This window comes from Galeopterus variegatus, unplaced genomic scaffold (assembly GCF_000696425.1).
Source record: "Galeopterus variegatus unplaced genomic scaffold, G_variegatus-3.0.2 Scaffold546, whole genome shotgun sequence".
Classification (NCBI taxonomy): Eukaryota; Metazoa; Chordata; class Mammalia; order Dermoptera; family Cynocephalidae; genus Galeopterus; species Galeopterus variegatus.
Genome location: NW_007726657.1, coordinates 536,125 through 558,552, shown reverse-complemented (window position 1 = coordinate 558,552; position 22,428 = coordinate 536,125). Strand labels below are relative to the sequence as shown.

General features: G+C 44.3%; 1 protein-coding gene across 5 annotated transcripts in view; it reads right to left on the bottom strand.

Annotated features, from left to right (window-relative positions):
• Window positions 1–14,195: 14,195 nt before the first annotated feature.
• The window catches only part of XPNPEP1 (X-prolyl aminopeptidase (aminopeptidase P) 1, soluble), a 56,531-nt gene continuing 48,298 nt past the window's right edge, over window positions 14,196–22,428 (bottom strand). For 4 of the 5 annotated variants that reach the window (XM_008569944.1, XM_008569946.1, XM_008569945.1 and 1 more), the window contains 5 exons: window positions 21,597–21,666; window positions 20,529–20,702; window positions 19,607–19,683; window positions 18,354–18,452; window positions 14,196–14,734 (listed from right to left, as the gene is read on the bottom strand). In XM_008569944.1, the coding sequence (XP_008568166.1) occupies window positions 14,606–14,734; window positions 18,354–18,452; window positions 19,607–19,683; window positions 20,529–20,702; window positions 21,597–21,666 (549 nt within the window). In that variant the 3' untranslated portion in view covers window positions 14,196–14,605. The remainder of the gene's footprint in view (window positions 14,735–18,353; window positions 18,453–19,606; window positions 19,684–20,528; window positions 20,703–21,596; window positions 21,667–22,428) is intronic. The other variant, XM_008569947.1, reaches the window with a different exon arrangement.

Genomic DNA, 22,428 nt, shown 5'->3' with positions numbered 1-22,428 from the left:
GATTTATTTTACCCACATCATTACCAAGAAATTGTCAAACCAGTAGACCTAAATGCCCTCTTTATCCCTTCAAAGAATTCAAAGTCCACCTTTGAACAGCTCTGGCTATACAAAGTTCAACCTGATATAGAGCCTGTCTTCCCTGCAACTTTGGCTTGTTGGGAAAAAAAATCAGCTTCTTCATGGCAGGGATTTTTGTCTTTTTTCACTGCTTATAACCCCAATGTCTAGAACAGAGACTAACACAGAATAGCACTCAAGAAATGTCAGTTGAATGAATGAATGAGTGAATGAATGAATGAATGAATGGGTCATAGCTCTGCCCCTCAGAGCCACATGAAATAAGTCTGACCTTCCACATACGTCCCTTTCAGACACTGAGGTGTGATGACTACACAGTGTATATGTATATGTTTACCTGACCTTCCTGCTTAAACTTCTCAAGACAAGTGTCCAAGCTGCTTCACCGTCTGGTCTATGGTCTCTGTCTACTAAATCAAGGTGCTCAACAGGTTGACTTCAAGTGACTATCCCCCCAAACAGGCTACAAGCCCCATGAGAGCAGGGTTTATGTTCATAATCATTTCTGCAGTCCTTGCACTGCCTGGTACTGCACATTGCATCACTGCATGCAGTAAGTGCTCAGTAAATGCTGATGAATGAAGCTGTTAGCCTCTCTTTAGGATTGTAGGCTCCTAGCATGGCTCAGAAGATTTCTAGGACAAGATCTCTTCCCTTTCTTCCCATCTGTTTTGTCTCTCTTTTCTCCAGAGCATTCACTGCAAGGAACTCCTCCTCCTTGGATCTAAGAGCTTGCCATCAATCAGGCAAACTGACAACAAAACACACTGTACAATATAATAGAAAGCACTTTCTTAAAACCAAGGTCACTCCTAGAGTGTGCTCTACTTCATGTCTGGTTTCTTTCACTCAGCACCGTTCATGGTACTGAGTGCAATGAGAAAATTTGCAATAATACATTCCCCAAAATGGAAAAAATAAAGCCAATACTGTGAGTTTTTCATCACATTAAATGCATTTCAGTTAAATGACTGTTCTTTATTCTAAGATAATGCCCATCTATTTTGGAATAAAATGTCTTTTTTAAAAATCTTCCTATAATACTGGAACTTTGGTTGGTGTTTTGTTTTGTTGTTCATATGTTTGTTTTTGTCCCTATTTAGCAAATTCAGTCTCTAAGTTGTACTGTCTTGAAGTTTGGCTGGGCCAGGTAATCCCTAAATGTGAGCCCTCCTGGTCTAAATGGGCTCTAGGGTTCTGGGAACTGAGATTTACCGGGCCAAGGTCTGACTCAGCTTCCTGGTGAGAGCCCCCTCTGATGGCTGGATGTGAAAGTGGAATTCCACAGACAGCAGTGCCTGCAGAAGCCACAGAAACAGAACTTTTAACTTTTCTTAAAGGAGAGAGGGAGGGGTGGAGAGGCTCAAAGGCCCCACACTCTGTCCACACAGTGACAGTAAACAGGAGTTTCAACTTCCCGTTAAAACAGACCAGATGAGGTCTCATCAGGCAGCAACGATGTCTGGGCTGGGAGTAAGGGCAGGAGCAAACAGGCAGAGGGAAACGTGGAACCTACTTGGGGGACAGTAGCAGAGTGCAGAGTAAGGCAGCATGATCTCATCTGAGTGTCGTCAACTGTAGTCCAGTGGAATCCTGGGGAGGGTGGGCTGCAGGCTGTGTCCTCAGGACTTCAGAGCCAGAGGAGGACCTTGAAGAGAATGTAGCACCTCATAACAGGCACTCAGTTTAAAAGAAAAAAAAAAGGAAAAGCTTGCTGCACTGATTTCCTGGCAGAGGAGCAGAAAGATAAGAAAAGCCTGTCTGAGAAAGATGCAAAAATTACCTGTGCTGTTGCAAACAATACCATTGTGATGGGGGTTGAGTCTATCTGCAACCACCCATTCAATGTGACCACCCCAGGGAGAAACCTTAAAAGAAAAATTACTCAGGCTTTTTCCCCTGCCCTATAGGAGCTATGGAAGAAATAGAATAAACGTGAAATTTTTTACAAAAGGGTGTGGGGGGAGAATCGTGGTGCACCCAGTTCTTAAGGAATAACTGTCTAGTGAGATAACAGAGTTGGTGATGGAATCTTGCATCTAGATCTGTTCAAGGAGAGGTGCCTTCAAGGGAAAACTCAGACCTCCCTTCTCCAAGAGTATGCAGTTACACATGCAGCTGAATCTCCTTTGAAGCAATCCATTATAAGACAATCCCACCTAAAACAAAATCAATCTGTGCCTATGTTTTGCATCACTAGGTAGCAAAGAGATGCACCAAGAGTTTCTTTCAATAGGTAGTGTCCTGGTCCGTCTGACGTAAGATTCCTTGTAAACACAACTTTTTTAAAACTTTATATATTGTATAAGGCAAGATATGTACCAGCATCTCTCTATAGTTGGTTGTTTTGCCATTGTTTCCACAGGGAACTGTTTCTGTTTTGGTTTGGTTTGGTTTTGGCTGCCTGGCATTCAGCACCCACCACTCCATTTTTATTTGCACCTCCATCTCTTGCTTTGCAGAATTTCCCAGCTTGTTTTTCTTTTTCTGTTTTGTTTGTTTGTTTGTTTGGAGGCTAGCCAGTGTGGAGATCTGAACCCTTGACCTTAGTGTTTCAAAATTCTCCAACTTGTAAGGTCTTGGCAGAAGGTAAGTCCCAGCCTCTTGCCACCTCGCACTGCCTCCTCCACTAGTGGAAGTCAAGGCAGCTGCATGGCTTTTCCACCACCACCTGCAGCAAGCCTTGACCAGTCAGATGTTCATTCCTTGGACTTTGAGCCTTGGCCAAGTGATGCTAAGTCAGAGAGAATGCTTGAGAGATGGATTCAACACAGTGACTGCAGCCTTTTGACACCAGCTATTCCTGATGCCACATGCCAGTGCCACCAATAACTTTCCATATGTCCCTCCCCCTTCTACATTTTATTCCTAAATATGAACAGAGTTGGTCTCTGATTCTTACAAATAAGAACACAGAGGATACAGCTTCTATTACACATATAATAGGTCCATATGTCTGCCCAATAAACTCTACCTCCAATGTATTGCAGGTTCTTCGATGGTAGAGATCACATCTTCTATTATCTGTTTCTCTTCCACCAATGAAATAAATTCTCAACAAAAGAGTTGGGTGACACTAACTGATATGGATTAGATGACCTCACAAGTTAAGGTATCAAAACTTAACATGAAGTTCACTGAGAAGAGGCCAAGTAGAAGCATCTTAAAATCTCCCAGAGTGGATTTTGTTTTAAATAATACAATACATTAACATACTAAAAGTACAAGATTATAAATAACTACAATTCACGTCTGACTCATGGGATATTATGTCTTAGGTATTTAATTTTAAAGTCACACTGAACAGTTTGTTTTAATTAATGAGACTTGCTTCACACGACAACGAGGAGTGTTCCTGCCAGTTAGCATCAGGGCTGTCTCTTTCGCATACGTCCTCCAATCCTGCACTTTCACTCCAGGGTGAAGGTGGAGATAACCTCTCTTTCAGTTTATGCATATGGGTTTTTCACCTGCTGGTACCTCACTTTGTGTCATCTCCCTGCCAAAGGACAGCTGGAATGTCCACGTCTGCATCAGTAGATGCTATTCCCTGACCTATGATCATAGCAAGTATGATTTCCTTCATAGCAGAATCACCATGAGTGCTCCCACACACATACAGCTCTCCAGGCCTTCCCACCACATCCAGCTTAGGCAAGCAGTGTGTCTAAATCTGTAAACAGCAACTTCCTACATGAGATCTCCGTTTGGGGCAGGGAGGTTGTGGGGGAGGCAGCAGCCTCGCAGACACCAGCGCAGTCTTTGGCATCAGACAGCCAGGTGAAATTCCTGGCTCCATCATTTACTAGTTGCATGACCTTAACAAGCTGTTTTATTTCTCTCAGCTTTAGCTTCTTTACATGTAAAATTGCACTATTAACAGCACCCACCCGATAGGGTTGTTCGGAGGATTAAATGAAACAACGTGTGTAGCACTTCAAAGAAGACCCAGGATCAGGAAGTGCTCAGAAAAATAAATATTTCCTCTTATTCTTCTTTTAACGTATGTACTTTGTGGAGGCCTTTCTGTCAGCCTTTACAGCAATCCCACAAACCCAAATGTTCCTAATGCTTTCTGTTTTGGTTTGTTTTTTGCAGGTGATACCCCTTCCTTACTGGCTGCCCAGGATGGGGGTGGGCTGCACCGATTCGTCTGCACTCTCTCCCTCAGCTGGTGGCACCGAGTCCGGTGCTGCACAGGGGCGGGGAGTGTGTCTCATGACTCCCCTGGGAAGGGAAGGGCATGAAATGGACTGGCAGGATCAGGGATCTGAACCCAAACATGGTCCCTGGGGCAGGCAGCAACACAAAAACACAGCGCCAGAACAGTGGTGTTGGAGAGGAGTGACAGGCGGTGGTCTGGGCTGGTGGACCCTCCAGGCAGTCCAGCAAAAAGGAAGTGTCCCATCTGGTAGGAAGGATAATGGAGTTCTGTTGACTGGGGCTGAGAAAAACATAGATATTCAGGCAAACAGTTGGCACCAATTTGGGGCATTCCAGGCCCCAGGAATGCAAAGACGGGGAAGGTGGGAGAAAGTGACTCTCTTGTACAGGACTGTACAAGGCAGCGTTATGAGCCGTGCCCATCCCTTTTAAGAAAGGAAGAAATTGTGGAGACACCAGGAAATGAAGCCAAGGGCACAGCGGGTACGTGGTGGGTAAGCTCTGCCCCACTGGCTTAGAACCTCTGCCCTCCCAGAGTCCAGGAGCCACAAGAGGGCCGGGCAGGAAACCAAAGCTGGACCTCAGTCAGGGAGGATAATTCAGAAGCCCAGGCCCTTTCTTAAAAGCAGACTCAAGGGGGAGACAGGACTGGCAGAAGGAGGATTCAAAATCAGCTCGGTGTTCAGCTTGACAGAGGACGGACATGATCCTGGAGTCGGGGTGGAGCTGGTCCCAAAGGTGAGGACGAAAAAAGCTCATTTTTACATTGAAGAGATGAGGATTCAGGAAATAAAGCCAGGACATCATGACAAGGGGGCCAAGGTTAAAGGCATTGGCTGTGATTAAGAAACAAAGGAAATCCACTGGACCACTTGGGGTCGTGACAGATTCTTCTTGGCCAAATTTTAGTCAGTCTCACGAAACTTCTCCTAGGCTGCTCTTTGAACTTCCCTGTAAAATCCAGTTTTAGCAAAGAACCTGCTAAAGTCAGTTGAGCAAGACTCACCCCCACCCTTGATCTGATCACCCTCACTATCTTCTAGGGTTTCTCATCCCCCCCACATGATGTCTGATCACCCTGGCCTGTCTTCAGCAAGAACCCTGATAGGTCAGTTTAACCAGAATCCCCCTTATTCCTGATGTTTCTTCTTAGTAATTTTCCTTCCACTGAGACCCACCCTGCTCCTTGGCTGTAAATTCCCACTTGCCCACACTGTACTGAGAGTTAAGCCCAATTTTTCTCCCCCACTGCAAGACCCCATTGCACTGGTCCCTATACCTATTGTGATGGCCCTGAATAGTCCTCCTTACCATACTTTAACAAGCGTCATTGAATGATTTTTAAGTTTCAACAGAGGATTTTGATGTTATTGGTGCAGAATTCCAAACCACTAAACTGACTAGACTTTCTGATGCCACAGACAACACACCAAGAGAGCAGAAAAGGATTCTGGGGTCAGAGTGAACATGAAGATCTAGTGATATCACAGCACAAAGCCTTTGTTTAAATAGGAAATGGCACAGTGGAAGGGACCCCTTAGTCCTCTCCTTCCTATTGCAAAGAATGACGTCCACATCAGGTTTGCCATTTAAGACAAAATGGGATGAAGTCAGAGAAAAGTCACAAAGGACTGCAAAGGAAGAGTCCCAGAAGGAAAGGGAAAGGAGGTGAGATTTTTGACAGTGAAGATAAAAAGGCTGGGGAATGTGGCTGCAGAGACCTTCTAGCATGGTGAGCCATCTTATGCAGAGGCCAGAGGCAGGCTGTTCTAACTAAGTGGACTCACATGTAGCTGGGGGACCTCTGAGCCAGGCACAGTATGTGTCAGTGGGATAGAGCACTGGGACCCAACCAGGAGACACCCTAGAGAGGTTCTGTAGAAGCCTGTTCCACTTGCATCATAAACTCTCTGATGGTGGGGCCACACTTGGTCATGTCATATCGTGTCTCCATTCAAGCACGCTATGTGAGGGGCCTCATGGGGTACACATTCCTGTTCCCATCACACCCAACTGAGGGTCCCATCAGAGCTGACATTTCAATCCATCTTTGTTAAATGAACTCTACCTACATTCCTGCCTACAGTCATGGGCTGGGATCAGTGACCTCTGAGAGGACACCAAGTGGCAGCCACGTGCCAGACTCCATATCAGTATGAGAAAGCTCGTGAGGGTCTCGCTCCCCCCAACCCCGCCCCTCCAGGTCTTAATGTCTGTCATTCAACTCGCTTCCTCAGTAGCTGGCAGTCTCTGCTCTCTCCAAAGGACCACACTGCCATCTGCTGGCAGAACACACAGGCGGGCATCGGATGCTGCTGTTGCTATCTGCAGGGTGTGTTCCCAGAGCAATGCCCTCCTAACCCATGGCATGTGGCACTGTCAGCTGTGGAAACACCAGGCTGTGCTCCTTATGGATTTCCAAGCATCTGCCTGGACTCATCCTCCTTTCCTTCAAAAATCTTCCTCTTGTTCATAAATACATGTCCTCCACCACCAACCTGGGCATATTGCAGACTCCTCTAAGCACTGGGCAAAGGGAAGAGCATGGGGTGGTGGAGAGCCAGCCACCTTCCACTGTGCGGTTCACCCCTTCTGCAGGGGCTTCACAAGAGCTCCAGATCACAACACCCGAGCAGACTTGCTCAAATTTGCCATAATGAGATTTGTTCTCTGTTTGTTTCACATTGTAACAACCCAGAAATAAGGATGCATCTTAGAGTCATGATGTCCCTGGATGAAAACCTTCTTTGGCACCTTCCGGAGAGATCAAGAAAGCACCAGCATCAATGTGTCTTACTTTAAATTGGTTAATTGTACAGTGTGAGAATTATATCTCAGTAAAGCTGCAATTAAACGTTTTCTAAAAAAGGTGTCTTGGGTTGGGTTGGTACACACAGAGCTAACATTTAAGGACACACTCTACAGGAGCTGTCTTACCCAGTCCTCACAACCAAACACCAGGGAGGTGCCACCACTACCTTCACGTTACAGAGAGGGGAATGGGGGCTCAGAGAGGTTGTATTCTTGCCCAAGGTCTCACGCTGGTACATGGTGCCATCTGCATTGGAACCCAACCCTCTTTAAAAAGAAAAAGAAAGAAAGAAGTTTTTAAAGGGATGTTTAGAGTCCACCCTTACAATCATAACAATTAGGACACAAGAGCATTCTGGATCGAGAAAGATCCTTGACCAAGTGAACTAGTGTGTCTTTTGCAGCTTCTCTTTCACAGAGTGCGGTGGGAGTGCCTAAGCCGGGAGCGTCTGTGAGTGCTCAGCAGTCATCCTCCTTCCGCAGCAGTCACCTGGCCTCCAGGCTGCCGGGAGAGGGGTGGCAGCTACGTGCCTGCCCTCAATAAGTTTGCAGTCCAATAAGAAGCCAAGATCAAAATTCATCACACAGGTGTTTTGTTTGACTCACACATAATTTTGTTTCGTTTAATATTAATTGCTTGTGACTGTTTAAAACCATGATAGGTCACACACACGCACATGCACAAGCGTGAGCTCCTGTTTAAAATCATGCATTTAATCTTTCCCTCTAAGCACCCCTCATCCATGGCAAATCAGCTGGTGATGGTACCTCCTGCCACCTTTATGCAGAGCATTTGCTCTCATCCACCTTGCCCAGTCCCGCCAGTTCTAACTCAGTTCCCTTGCCTACCTGGCTGCTGTTCGAATTGCTTATTTTTTTAAACTTTGTTATTACTAAATTTAGCAGAGATGCAGAAAACCACATACAACAAACATGGGGTTTTATGAATTATAATGAACATCATGTAATCACAACCCCATGTCACTCAATTTTCTTCTGACCTAAAGAGTTGCTGTAAAAACTTCTGATGGTATCTAATATTTTTTCTACTGTAAGTTACTGGGTCTTTTGTTTGAATACTAGAGGATTTTTTTTCTTTTTCTTTAAAGTACAAATATTATTTTTTATAATGTATTTTATTTTTATTATATTTTCTTATATATTTTATTTTTATTATGTTTATAATACGTCCTGTTGGCCATTCTGGGTTTATTTATTCAGTTACGGTGTTTCCCTCTTAAAAGCATAGTTTCATACTTTTTTCTTTAATCTCAGGAATGTTTTCTTGAATCATAGTTTTTAATGTTTGCTCTGTTCCCTTGCTTTAGTTTCTTTCTTTGGGAAAAACTATTACATGAATGTTTAATGCTTTTGTCTGTCCTCTATATTTATCATTTTCTCTTAAATCCTTTTATTTTATTTTGATTTTTTTTTCTCTTATTCATCTATTTATCTTAGGATCTGTTGTGTTTATTCATTGTTGTTTCTCCTCCTTTAGTCTTCATTATTTAAAATGATTGTTTTCTCATTCTTTCCTGAGTTCTTTCACTTAATCTCTCAGCTTTTCCAATTCTCTGTTGTATGTTGTTCTTGCAGACACTATTTTTAAACCTGTAGATGTGTTTAGAAATATTATAATTTTCATCTGCTTTATGGGCATGTCTTTGTGATGTGTTTTTATTATAAGCATGCCATTTTGTACTTTATTTTCCTTTTTTAAGTTTGCACAATTTTCTCAATCTTTTTTTTTTTTTCTGTTGCTCATTTTTATGTGAAATTAATTTTTCTGAACTTCTGGAAGGGAGACTTGAACAAGGATAGTTTTTCTTATTTAGGGCTCCAGAGCTCCCTTTTCTGTTGATTTTGTGAAGTATTCAAAAAGACAGCCCTCACTTTCTGAGGTCTCCTGGCTCTTGTCCCCTCCAAATGACCTTGCTTTTTCCTTGTCTCTAGTGTACTGTCCTGCTCCTGTTTGGATCCTGTTCCTCAGTGTGGAGCTTTATCCTGGGAGTTCCAGGATAAAGGACGCTTACAGGATGCTGGCTGCTCCAGCCCCTGCTGGTCTTACCCCAGATGCCTCACACTGACCTACTGGAGGTGCAAACTGCTCCCAGTTCCAGTTGCTGCTCTCAAATTGGCCCCCTGAGATTTTGAGCTCCTGATGGCTATTGTGGGGTTCTTCTGTTCTCAGGTCCATCAGACACCCTTCACTTCCTTTGGCTTCCTCTGGCTTCCTCCTGCACAGATGCTGATAACACACCGGTTCATCTTCACCAGCTCATATTCAGGGTTTGGGGGGATGTCTGTCATCTCTATCTGATGTCGATCTCACCCATGAATTTTAGTTTTGCTATCCCAGTTTCTCTGTTTTTATGGATTTGGAGATACTCAAACACTATGGCACAACAGCCACCACCTTGCCAGAATCTGCATTTCTGCCTTTAAACCCTGATCCTGTGTATTTCTTAATCTCTGTACTCAAACTGTTTGAAGGAACCAGCAATCACAGTATGGACTTCAAAACTGCCAAGCATCCCTCCTCCCCTCCCAGTACCGCCACCCGTCTCCTCCTAGGCACCAACAATGCTCCCGCTCTTGCTTGAAAGGTGTCACAAAGTACTTCTTGCTGAGTCTTCACATCATTGCTGATATAAATCCTCCAGCTGTTGGAAAACACTAAAGGCAACACCTCCTTCGTGGCTTTTGAGTACAATTGCCCACTCCTAACCCAGAAATAACCTGATGAGAAATGACTAATGGTTATTGCCAGATGCCAGGCATGGCCCTCAGGCTAGAGAAGCACTGAGAGCTGAGAGGGTGGGGACAGGTGCCTCTCAGTGGTGCAAGTGTCACAGATGGACTTTTTACCAGAAGGTGAACAAGCTTCTCAGAAGTCAGCCCCTGGGTGTTCACGGCAGAGGCTCACATCTGTGCCTTTCCTTGAGTCATCACTACCTTCTACGTGAAACTTCACCAGGGAATAAAGTGAGCAAGACAAAGAAACAAGTTCAGCTTCCCTTCAATTATTCTATAAATTTAACATAATGCCTATTTTCCCACCCAACTTTTTTTTTCAATCATTTATTTAAAAGTGAGAGTGATTCTTCTGATCCACATTTTTATCTCCCCATCTTCCCTCTGAGCTCTGGCACATCAGAGTTTTATTCTAGCCCTCAAACTTTATGGGGCCATCTCGCCTACTTTATGTCTCTTGGACTTCACGCCAAGACAATGCAGAGTCGGGCAGGAAGCTCCAGGCACCAGCTCCTGTTAACTTTGCTTCTAGGGTTTGAGCCAATTAAATCAACTTTGCTCTGAGGCTGCCTTGGGAAGTAACAGGCTTAACAGCCCGATGAACAAACAGTGGAGTTGCTGTCACACTTGAATTATGGTCTGTTTAAATTCCAAATCAACTGCAATCCATGGCTCCTGTTTCCTGAGAGAGAAAAGCCTTTGGGATATCAGAGAAGATGACAGTGTGAATTCTACTTCCAGAGGAATGACAGATGAGAAACATGATTAATACATTCTGTTATGTGGGGAGAAATTTTTAAGTCCAATCTTACAGTACATATTATAAATATGAGCAAGTATGGACATAAGGCATTGAAGAATTGATCTTTGGTGGATCAAAATATATCCTGTTATTGGGAGGCACTGCTTCTGTGCTTTTCTAACCTTGTTACAAATATAACCCGAGAAGCAGTGGTATATCTTGCTTCCTCCCACAGAGCAAGTTGGAATCGATGATCCACGACAGAAAAAAGGGAGAGAAAGAAAAACAAAAATAAATGCTGGCTAGTTTATTTTCAGGCACTCTTTCACCTTACAAGTAAAATTTTCTTTACTGCCACCCTGGTTCTATATGGCAAATATAGATTTGTTCACTTCCTGTTCCCTTGGATGAAGAAAGGAGTGGACACTGAAAACCATGCTTTGGTGTATGGTCTAAGTATGCTTATATTCATTCACCTGTCAAAGCCATTCAAATTAAATACATGGTTTAAGGTTTAATAAAAGAGGATTCTGGGAAGATGGCAGAATAGGAAACACCAAGAATCTGTCTCCCTTGCTTGACAATTGCACTGGCAAAATCTATTTTAGAGTCCATTTGAAGGCTCGCCACTTCCAGCAGAAGGTTTGGACTGTAAAATGTAGTTATTTTCAGCTCTTAACACAGTAGCAGCTAGCCATCTCCCTTGGCAGGCAGCTGTGCACATGTTCCTGGAGCAACCTGCACACAGCTTATGGGAGCCAGACTGCACAAAAGGGACCTTGCCCTCCACATATTGAGGATCTGTGCTCTGATCACTGATTGCTGCTTCTGATCAGAGGTGCAGACAAAGACTTAGGCAGCCATTGTTGTACCTCGCCACATTACTACACGTCCCTCACTCCAGCTGAAGTGACTTCCACGGTATTTAGCAAGCCAGTGCCTTTTGTCCTCTCTTCATTTTTCTCTTTTTCATTTTTTGGGAGCTAGACACTGAAGACTAGGACATTTAAAAACAACTGCACATATGGGATAAAATTAGAAAGTGACAGCTCATGACCAAGAAAAAGGCTTAGGCTCAGAAAAGACCTAAGACAACTTTAAGTTTACACCTCAGGCTGATCCTTGGCACAAAGACTGCCTACAACAACAACAACAATGAACAGTAACACACAGAAACAAAAAAAACAGCAAACCCTAGGGAAGGGGGAGAATCTGATTTCCAGAGTTACCATATTATTAGATTCAAATGCCCAATTTTCAACAAAAAAAATCACAAAGCATACAAAGAAACAAGAAAGTGTAGCCCATTCAAAGGAAAAAAATAAATTAACAGAAACTATCACTGTAACAGATCTGATGGCAGACCTACTAGACAAACACTTTAAAACAACTGTCTTAAAGATGCTCAAAGGACTAAAGGAAGATGTATTAAGAAAAAAAAAAAGTCAAGAAATCAATGTTTGAACAAAATTAAAATACCAATAAACAGAAAACCTAAAAAAAGAAAAAAAAATTCTAGAACTGAAAAATACAGTAACTAAAATGAAAAATTCACTGGAGGGATTCAAAGGCAGATTTGAGCAGGCAGAGAGAGAATCAGTAAACTTGAAGATAGGACAATGGAAATGTTTAAGTGTGAGGAACAAATAGAAAAAAGATTGAAGTGAACAGAGCCTAGGCCCATCAAGTGGACCAACATACACACGTGGGAATCCCAGAAGGAGAAGAAAGAAAGAGGCAGAGAGAACATTTAAAGAAATAATGGCTGGAAAAGTGTCAAATTTGATGAAGGACATGAATATAAACATCCTAAAATCTCAACAAACTCCAGGTAAGATCAAGTCAAAGAGACCCACACTGAGACACATTATTATCAAACTTCCAAAAGCCAAAAAAAAAAAAGAGGGAATCCTGAAAGCAGCAAGAAAAAAAGTGATTTATCACATACAAGAGATCTTTGGTAAGATTATCTGCAAATTTCTCATTAGAAACTTTGGAGGCCAAAAGAGAGTGGGCCAATATATTCAAAGTGATGAAAGAAAAAAAACTCTGAGCCAAGAATCCTATATCTGGCAAAACTATCCTTCAAAAGTGAGGGAGAAATTAAGATGTTCCCAGATAAACAAAAGCTAAGAGAGTTCATTACCACTAGACCTGCCTTGCACGAAATGCTTAAGGAAGTCCTGCAAGGTGAAATAAAAGGAGACTACAGTAACTCAAACCCATATGAGGAAATAAAGATCTCAATAAAGGTAAATACATGAGCAATTGTAAAAGCTAGTCTTGCTTTAACAATGGTTTGTGACTCCCGTTTTTGTTTTCTATATGATTTAAGAGACTAATACATCTTTTTTAAAAAAAAACACAGTTATGGGCCGACCCCGTGGTGCACTCGGGAGAGTGCGCGCTGGGAGTGCAGCGACACTCCCGCCACGGGTTCAGATCCTATATAGGAATGGCCCGGCTGAGCACGGTGCAGGCAACGCCAAGGGTTGCAATCCCCTTACTGGTCACGAAAAAGACAAAAAACAAACAAACAAACAAAAAAAACACAGTTATTAGTCTAAAAGCTAGTATTGTTTTAAGAAAAATTTAATGAGACTAGTTTAAAAAAGAATATAGCCATACAATGAAATACTTTAGACATTAAAAATAATTAGATCTATACATATCAATATGGAAAAATAACTCAGATATATTGCCAAAATAAAAAAGGAAATTGTATAATATGTATAGAATGATCCAATGTTTATACATGTGTATGTTCTTATGTGTGCATATATATTGTTTTATACATACACACATGTTCATTCAACATTTTATTGAATACCAAATACAGAGAAAGAAATCGAAAATATACAGTAGACAATAGTGGTTATACCTAAAAAAAAATATGTCTTAAAGAAGTTAGGTTTTAGGGTTCCCAAAGAAGCAGACCATAAAAGGTTTTGCAAGTTGATGGTTTATTGGGGATAGTACCAGGAAACACTGAAGGGAGAGAGAGTAAGTGAGACAGAAGAGAAGGAGGAAAACAAAGGGTACGTTATTGAGCAAGTTTCCATGGTAGGCAAACTGGGGCTCAATCCCACTGGGAAACGCTGGTGGGACATACCTCAAATATCCCAGCCAAGGGATCAGAAAGTCTATTTGCCCACACCCAAGCATGATAGTCTGAGGTCACAGAAACAATAATTCTCTTGGCCCTTGGGTCTTGCCCTACATATGCAAGTCAAAAGAAAGCTGCAGAACAGAGTCACAGGCTCTTGTCACCAATGCTGTCCACAAGTAATGGAACAATGAGGGCTGTGGCAATATGGGTAAGACACCTGCAGCATCCACTGATAGGGTGGATTATGGAAGACTGTCACTTTTGACATAATTTTTATTGTTCTCTGTATATTAAGGACACATTTTAAAATCAGAAAAAAAACTGAAATAATAAAAAAAAGTCACCAAAATATTAGGTTTTCTAGAAAAAAGAAATTACAATTAAGGCAGCAAATGTGCAGGGAGGCCAGGGGTCTCTGTTCAAAGGTGGAATTTCACCTGGAAAATGTCTGCCACAGAGGCCAGCAGCCCTGGAGATCAGCTCACTGACATGGCAGGGGAAAGGACCATGAGGAAAGACACAGCTGAGACAAAGCACAGTTTCGACATTTTTATTCACGGATCATAAATATAGTCTCATGAACATTGAGGTGATCATAAATGATGTACTAGCACCTGGAACGTGACCCTCACAGAGCACTCATTGTGTCACTGTCACTGGCCAGAGAACTCGGGGCATCTCCTTATCAAGTGTTCAGCTTTGTGGGGACCCTCCTTCTGGTGCAGCAATTTTCTTCTTGGCTCATTCTCAACAATTAAAAAATCATAAAAGACTAAGAGTTTGCAAGAAAATATCAAAGAGGATAAGATTTTCAGTTTTTCTTAGAGCCTAAAAGTAAAAAGGGGAAGTAGGGAGGAAGGAGAAGAAAGGGGAAAGATGTCAGGGGTCTGCCATGTTTCTTCCTTTCCCCAGAGCATTTTACAAAAACAAAAACCAGGGAGGTATTAATGCTGTTTGGAAATGGGCTGCGTTTCTCTGATGAGCCACTCAAGAGCTTCCTGGCGGCCCTGCTTCTGCAGTTCCTTCCCAATCACGTCCCTGCAGGTCAAGTGGTAATTGTTGAGCCAGTCACACTGCAGGGGAGAGAAGGATGGACACAGTATTCACCATCACACCTTCACCAAAAGACCACACAGGCCAACGGCAAGGTGCCCACTTGCTGAGATCAAGAGCTGAGCGTAAAGGTGCACAAAACCCTTTCTCCCTGCTCAGACAAGTGATTTCCTTGTATTCCATTCCACTGCAAACAGATGGAACCAGGCCACATCACTTATGGTGAAAATGCTCCCAGAACAGTCTACTGCATGCAAAACTGGCAATGATTAAGAGGGAACCATAAATACCTGGTGGTCAGCCATGGCTTTGGGATTCCCTGAGTATGGAGTAACTTATAACCATGCATTCCCCATGACAGGACCCCTGGATACCATACTCATAGGCCATTACAAGGGATGGGCAGGGGTCCCTAAGCCAGTAGCTCCTGCACCCACCTGTGTGGCTTCCTTCCCTTACACCTGAGCCATCTTGTAGCAGTAAGGGGGAAGGGGTAGACCTGATAGCGCCTGTGAGAACTCCCATTAAGAGACACACCTGAAGCTATCCTGCCAACATCCTGAGCTTCCTATCCAACGTTGAACAAGCTAAAGAAGCAAGGATCAGCTGAGACTATGTGAGTCTTGTGAGCATGGCTGTCTAAATGAGCCCAAAACCTTTGATGGTCAAGGACTGCAGTGCTGCAGAGTGGGGTTGTGGGAGTCAGCCTGACTTTCAGAGCTTATCTGAATGCACCACCACAGTGGGAGATAAAAAAGAGATGAGAAGGAAGGAGGTGCTGATGGGACTTGGTGCCTAGGTGGGGGCTGATCGACTGGACCTGATGGGGAAAGCTCTGTGGCAGGTCAAAGTGTGAGATCTCTGCTTGATCAGAGAAAGACAGAAAGAGAGATGAACGCTGGAGGGAAGCAAGTTTTACCAAGAGAACAAGCCACTCTCTTCACTATTCACAAGGTGGCTGCAGTGAGGCTGACGAGATTGATACTGCCACTGCTGTAGTTGTTATAAATGAGCCAAATGTCATTCGGGGCAGCAGTGGTGGTTCAAAAGTGCTGGCTTTGGGGACTATAGTCTGGCCAGGTACTGAAGCCCAGCTGAAGGGTCAAAAGGAATGCACAAACCCACAAGGGATGGAGGGCAGACACACGGTGGTAGTGCTTGCTGGCTTTGACCCAGCCAGGGTTCCAATTACCACTGACGGGAGCCCACTAGCCCCTGCTGGGAATTGAGGAAGAGGGGAGAAAGTGTGAAAGCAGGTAAACTGCCATGCGTCAGCAGCAAGGCCAGGCAGGGCTACAAGGCATCCTGCCATCCAAAGCAGCTCAACAGTGAAGGCGACAGCAGCAGCCTGGTGTGACCCTGGGGCCATATAGAAACTCCCAAGGCCCTTTTTGTTGGGGGGAAAGAGAGAAAAAGAGGGAGTGGGGACAGCCTCAGCGGGGCCCTGACAGTGCAGCTGCCCATGTTCACCTCTGACCAAGGTCCTATGCTGCCATCTGGTGACAAATAATGGGAACATAGACTCAAACCAAAAACTCCCTAAAGTGACTGCTAAAGACAGACTGGGAGATAGTAAAGGGCAATAACCAATTATTTTGAAAGCCCAAAGGACAGAGCTTGTTGCAGGGTGTCCTGTGCCTTCAGACAGATTGAAGCCCCGGGCTTATAAAGTGATATATTGGAAAGGGACCATCTTTTGCTAAAAGAGATATAAATGATACTATATTCTGCTTGGTATGTTAAATACTATTATATACTGTTATTGTTAGAAACTTGCTTATAATCCCCAGGATAAGAAGATATTATCTGCCCTATACATACTGTTATTGGTAGAAACTTGCTTATAATCCCCAGGATAAGAAGATATTATCTGCCCTATAAGGAGTAATTGGCCAAAATAGTATTTCAGTGACTCGGGTATGCAAGTTACAGTAATGAACCACTGGACAAGACAGATCCCTCTGGACTATGTCCAATGACATGCAGCAGACTGTCACAAGTTAACAAAACTCTTTCCTCTTCAAAGAAAATGGCCTCGTTTAACCTTCCTCATGCACTATTTCCCTAGATAAAGTGGAATATCATATAGAGGAAATGCCTCCTGATTCCCACACTTCATATGGACGGGAAGGACTGTGTAACCTAGAATCACTTGGTAGGAAGCCATAGCCTTTGCATTCCGAAAGTGCAAAGTGACTTCTTACTGGAGAGTCCCTTACTAAGACCCTGGAAGCCGTGCCAAAGGGCCATTACAGAAGGGCCATTACAAGGACCACTGGTTCTTACAGGCACAGGGCAGCTCCCACACCCACTCACGTGTTCTCATTCCCTTTCACCTAAGCCATCACTTACGGGGGCTGGAGAAGAGCCCCTGGACCGCTGGACCACAATGACACTGTGCTGCTGATATGCTGACTTTCCTGTTCTGTATCCATCCACAAGAATAAACCAGGATTAGCAGGGCTCACTTGAGTCCTGTGAGTGGGAATGTTTGGCTGAACCAAGGGCACTGATGGTCAAGTAAAGGTGCCCAAGCACAGAGGAAAGCTAAGCAGGGAGTGGATGGCCTTGCTGTCAATCATCTATGAGCTGGAGAAGGCAGAAGAGGCTTCAAGCTGGGAGAATCCCATTCCACAGCTCCTGTAGAAGGGGAGCTCCTTAGACCTCAAAGGCCCTTTCCTTTCGTGCCAAGAACAAGGCCCAGAAGGCCTTACTGAGGATACGTTCCTGACTCAAGAGGCATTCAAAGGCCCCTGGGAGGAGGCCACTGGCTGGCAGCTTTGGGCAACAAAAACATTCCTAGAGTAACCCACCACGCTTGGCCTTCCTTTGGCTCCTACCAGTCATTTGCTTTTGCTGGGGTTTCTAACCCCTGCCTTGCTCTGGAAGTTGTGTCCTCCTGGCTTCTGGCTTCCTAGTTTGGGAACTGTTTTGTCTGTCCAGTGCTAATTGTTCCTGCCCCATTTCTGACCTTGATTACCCACCTGATCCTTCAAGCCTTACTCCAGGTCCCCAGGCCTGCCATCTCACCTGGCCTCATGAACCCAGAGACCTATTCTAGGATATAAAAGGGTTTCAAGACCTAAGCTTGGTAAGTAAGCACTGCTGGGCCCCAAGCCTTGTGAAGGGTTTCACAGCCCCAGAAGGACTGCAGCAGTAACAGAGAAGGGCTGGTACGACCTCGCTCCTCATCTGTGTGAAAACAGGGCATACAATAATAGATTTTGCTTCTCGTTCCCTTAATGTTTCATGCAACAGAAGAAAACAATCTGGTATGTGCTATGGCCAAGAGGCCCTACTACTCATCTGGTTTTTTGTAGGGAAGACACATGGGCCCACATTTGCTAAACACACCTCAGTGCAGCCATGGAGGAATAGTGCAGCTATTTTCCTAAAAAGCAATGGCATACTTTCTTGCCCACAAAACCCTACAGCCCCACAATGGCTTGGGGAGCAGGGATATCTCTACCTGGAGGCCCACCAAATACAGGAAAAGCTCCCACGGTTCTCAGGAGACCTAAGATTTTCAGACTCAGTTGGCCTAGACCTCTAAATTAAAACATGAAAACAGAGTAGAGAATTTAGGGTAGCTCTCCAACCCCCTACTAACGTTTCTGCTCCCAAAGACTTCCCCATTACCTCTTTGTCTGTAAGAGAATCCACATCTATCATTTTGGTCTGTATTGGAACCAAAGTTAGAGGTTCAAAAGTCAGGCTTCCCCGGTTATTGAAATTATACTGTGGGAGAAGGAAGAAAACAGAACTTTTACTCCTCTTTGCCACAATGAACCACCATAAGGTCAATCCACCAGACACGACTGTCCCTCAGAGCCAGGTATAACTGGGAGCCAAGAAGCGGTCAGGTGGTCCTCATGTTTAATAGGCACATGAGGAGCACAGTTGATGCCACTTTCCAAGAGCTGCTCTGCTGGGTAAAGAGCAGCTTGTGCTATTGGAAAAGCCAAACAAAGAATGCTGAGGGACCCCCAGCAGCAGCCCACAGGCTAAGGGCTACTATGATGGAGAGGAAGCAGGGGCAGGCATCTGGGCTCAGGCGCATCTCTGGTTTTGGTTCCCGAGACTGCTGGGATATAAGTCCCCAAAATCATTTTTTAACAGTCAACTGTGTGGCTTGCCTTGACCCATTCAGACCCATCAGGTGATAACACGTTTGCCCACTGGGGCACACAGAGCATGCTGGGTCTCTTTGGGAGAGAGGTGGAAGGCCACTTCTAAGAAGAGCAACTTCCACTTGGAAGCAGAGAGCACATCCCTATAGTCAACCTCCCTGCGGGCTTAGGAAGCTACTTCCCTCCAACTGTGCCATTTCCATTATCAGCAGAGGAGGAGGAGAAAGCTGCTCTTTTAGGTAAAGCCTAGCACCTAAAACCCTGCAACCTCTTGGCAACGCTGACGGGGGAAGAAGGTAAAACACTCATCTCTTATTGCCACTGAGGCATGACCCAAATAACTCAGGGTTCCTCAACTACCTCATAAAAGTCACCTGGGGAATGTGATAACATCACAGGTACAAGGCCCCTCCCTGGAGACTCTGCCCAGGGTCTGGGCCTGGAAAGTGGCCCCTTTAACAAGAACCCCCAGCAGAGGAGATTTCAGGACAAGCCACCTCTAGTAAACAGAGAGCCCCAAATCACATCAAGCAGGGGCCAGCCTGGGGTTCCCTGAATTCCAGTTCTGGGCTCCAGTTCATTAGGAATTTCCTTTCTGGCTTTGCAGGACAAGAGAGTGATTTCCAGGAAAGTCCCCGATAACAGGGGAATGGGGCTCCATTTTCACCCCAGAAGGGCACACTCTTGGCTCCAAAGACAAAAGTCTTCACCTTCCTATGATAAGGAATAAGGAAGTTTTTTAATAAATAAATAAATACTCACTTTGGTCTTCACGGGAACCACCAGGACAACATTCTCAATGCGAATTCCAAAAGCCCCATCTTCATAATACCCTGGCTCTAAAACAAACCAAACCCCAAAATGAGAAGTGGCCCGTGACGAAGGTGTACAGAGAGGAGTAGCTTTCACTCCTGGGATGACTTCCCTGCCCCAAAGGAAAGGAAGAAACAGGTGAAGGGCCCACTCAATCTGGGCTCAAGAGCCCAGAGATGCTGCCTTCTCCCACATGGCCTGTTTGAATAGGCACTTGAGGTACAGAAAGCAGGCTCTGAAGCTCCTGAAAGCTGGCTACAGCGAAAGTAGTTCAATAACAGAAGGTCTGCTAAATAATCATGGTGTATATCACACAGACACAATGATGAAGGTAAATATATCAAAATATATTTACAAGCTGGCCAGTTAGCTCAATTGGTTAGAGCATGGTGCTGGTAAACCAAGGTCTGGGGTTCGATCCCTGTACCAGCCAGCAAAAAAAAAAAAAAAAGCAATAATTTGGTAACATATTTACAAAGGTTTGGCAATGACATGGGAAAAAGCAATAAATTAAGTAAGGAAGCAGAATACAGACAATATGTCCGGTATGATCTCAATGATTTTTTAAAAAGATATATGCATACATAAAAGACCAACACCTAATACACGAAAATATTAAGTCATGTTTCTCTTGGGTGGTTGAATTACAAATAATTTTCATTTTCCTTCTTTACACTGCTCTGTAACCTCACTTTTTCTAAAATAAACATGTACACTTCCATAATCAGGAAAGTTTGTTGTTCTTAATTCAAGAAGACAAAAGGGGGAAATTAATTTCAATTTACTAAATTTTAATTTTAAAAAAAAGAAACAAAGAGTTTTCAAAAAGACTCAAAGATCCATACCTGCCGTGTACATGAGGAACACCTACCATCAGTGACAATCATGCCAGCCTCCAAGGGCTCATCAGAGAATGTTTTATAACTGATGCCACAAGGACCCTCATGAACATTCAGAAAAGACCCAACACCATGTCCTGTTCCGTGCAGGTAATCCAGGCCAGAATCCCATAAAGCCGAGCGGGCAAAGGAATCGAGAAGATGGCCTGAAAGACATAAGAACCATTTGATGATGTATGTACAGCACTTTGGATATTTTACTTATTACGTTTGACTCCAGAAGGTGAAATAGAAATCAACAGGTAAAAGTTACTGGAGGGTTCAGATTTTAGCCCAGCACAAAGATGAACTTTCTACTGATCAGAGCTCCTGAGGAAAGCAGCCCCCCAACCAGTCAGAGCTCAGTTGGAGCTGACGACCATTTGTCCTGGATGCTGGTGGGGGATGGACACCAGCGGCAGATTAGACTGCATTAGATGACAAGGTCCTTCCTTTCTCAGCTTTGGGGCTCTAAGGTTTCAGAAGTACAAAGATAAGATTCTAACTGACTGCAAGCAGGCACGCACACAGGCATGACAGAAAGGAAAGTGGGGCTCTGGGAGATGAGTGCATGCCTGATATTAGCAGATTCAAGGCTCAGATCTTCTCAACTCCCAGCCCAAAACCCCACCCAACAGTCCTCAAGCAAAGAAGTACATATCTAAAGTCAGGATCCCAGCAAAATAAATCCCTGAAAGGAGGTCCTGGCCCAGTGCTGAAGGGCAAACAGGAGGCTGTACCAACTTCCACTCAGGCCCTGAGGCCTTCACACCCAGTTTGCCCTCTCCCAGGAGCTGTCCGTATGTGTGATCCAATACCCTAAGTGGTCAGGAGAGAGGTGCACAGCTGAAAGCAGGCCCAGTCCTAAACCTGGTGCCCTGGAGGCCCGCCAAGCTCAGTCAGTGTGTCCAGGAGACTCGCTCCATGCAGCACCCCTACTTGCCCCGGCAGAGCCTGAGGTGGGCTGGGGACTGACACAGTGCGGGAAGGACATGCTTTTTCACCCAAACTGACTCTTGAACAGAAAAAGAGACCACTATATAACAGAAGGAAGCACCTACCTTTTGTTCCAGTGGGGAAAATGGCTGCACTCACAGCTATGTGGCCCTTGAGGACATACGTGAAGCACTCCTGCCAAAGAAAAGCCAGGGGGCATGTGGCAGAATGGGGACAGTCGTTTTAATCCCATAGCTTCCTGGCAGTTCAGAAAACCCCGCCTGTTAAAGTTTTTAGCAATACCACAGAGAAAATCAGAGGGCAAAAAAAAAATCTGGTGGAAAAAAAGCCTGGCCATGAGACCAGTTTTCCACAAAATCTTGAAATTAAATTTAGTAAAAGAGACTGTTGGAGTGATGACTCCACAGGACTTTACCTTATAATGAATATTCTGATGTCATGTGAGCTTAGAAAGACTGGGAAGGTAATAAGAAGTACTGATGACCCAGCTAACATTTACTGAGCTGCTCCTCTGTGCCAGTCTCTATACTGAGCGCTGTACATTTAATTCCACACTGCGTGATGTGTGGCAAGTGGAGCATGCTACTTCATGATGGGGCACTGTCGTTATTTATCCTCACTTTACAGAGACATTAAGTAGCATGCCCACATCACCCAGGCAGTCTTGCTTCAACACCTGTGCTCCTTGCCACTATACTGTCCTCAGGAGTTATCCCTGCTGCCCAGAAAAGTGCTGCTTGGAAGGTGGTTGCTTGCCAGTAAGGTGCAGAGTCAGAACTAAAACTCCATACTTCTCAACCTGGGCTGGGACTTTCTCCACAGCACTAAAAGAGCCACACCAAAGGAATCCTGGACCCAAGGTCCAAACATCTCTAAAGTGCTGCTAGCTACAAACAGACAAGGCAAGGGACCAAAACTATAAAATCTGCCCCACTA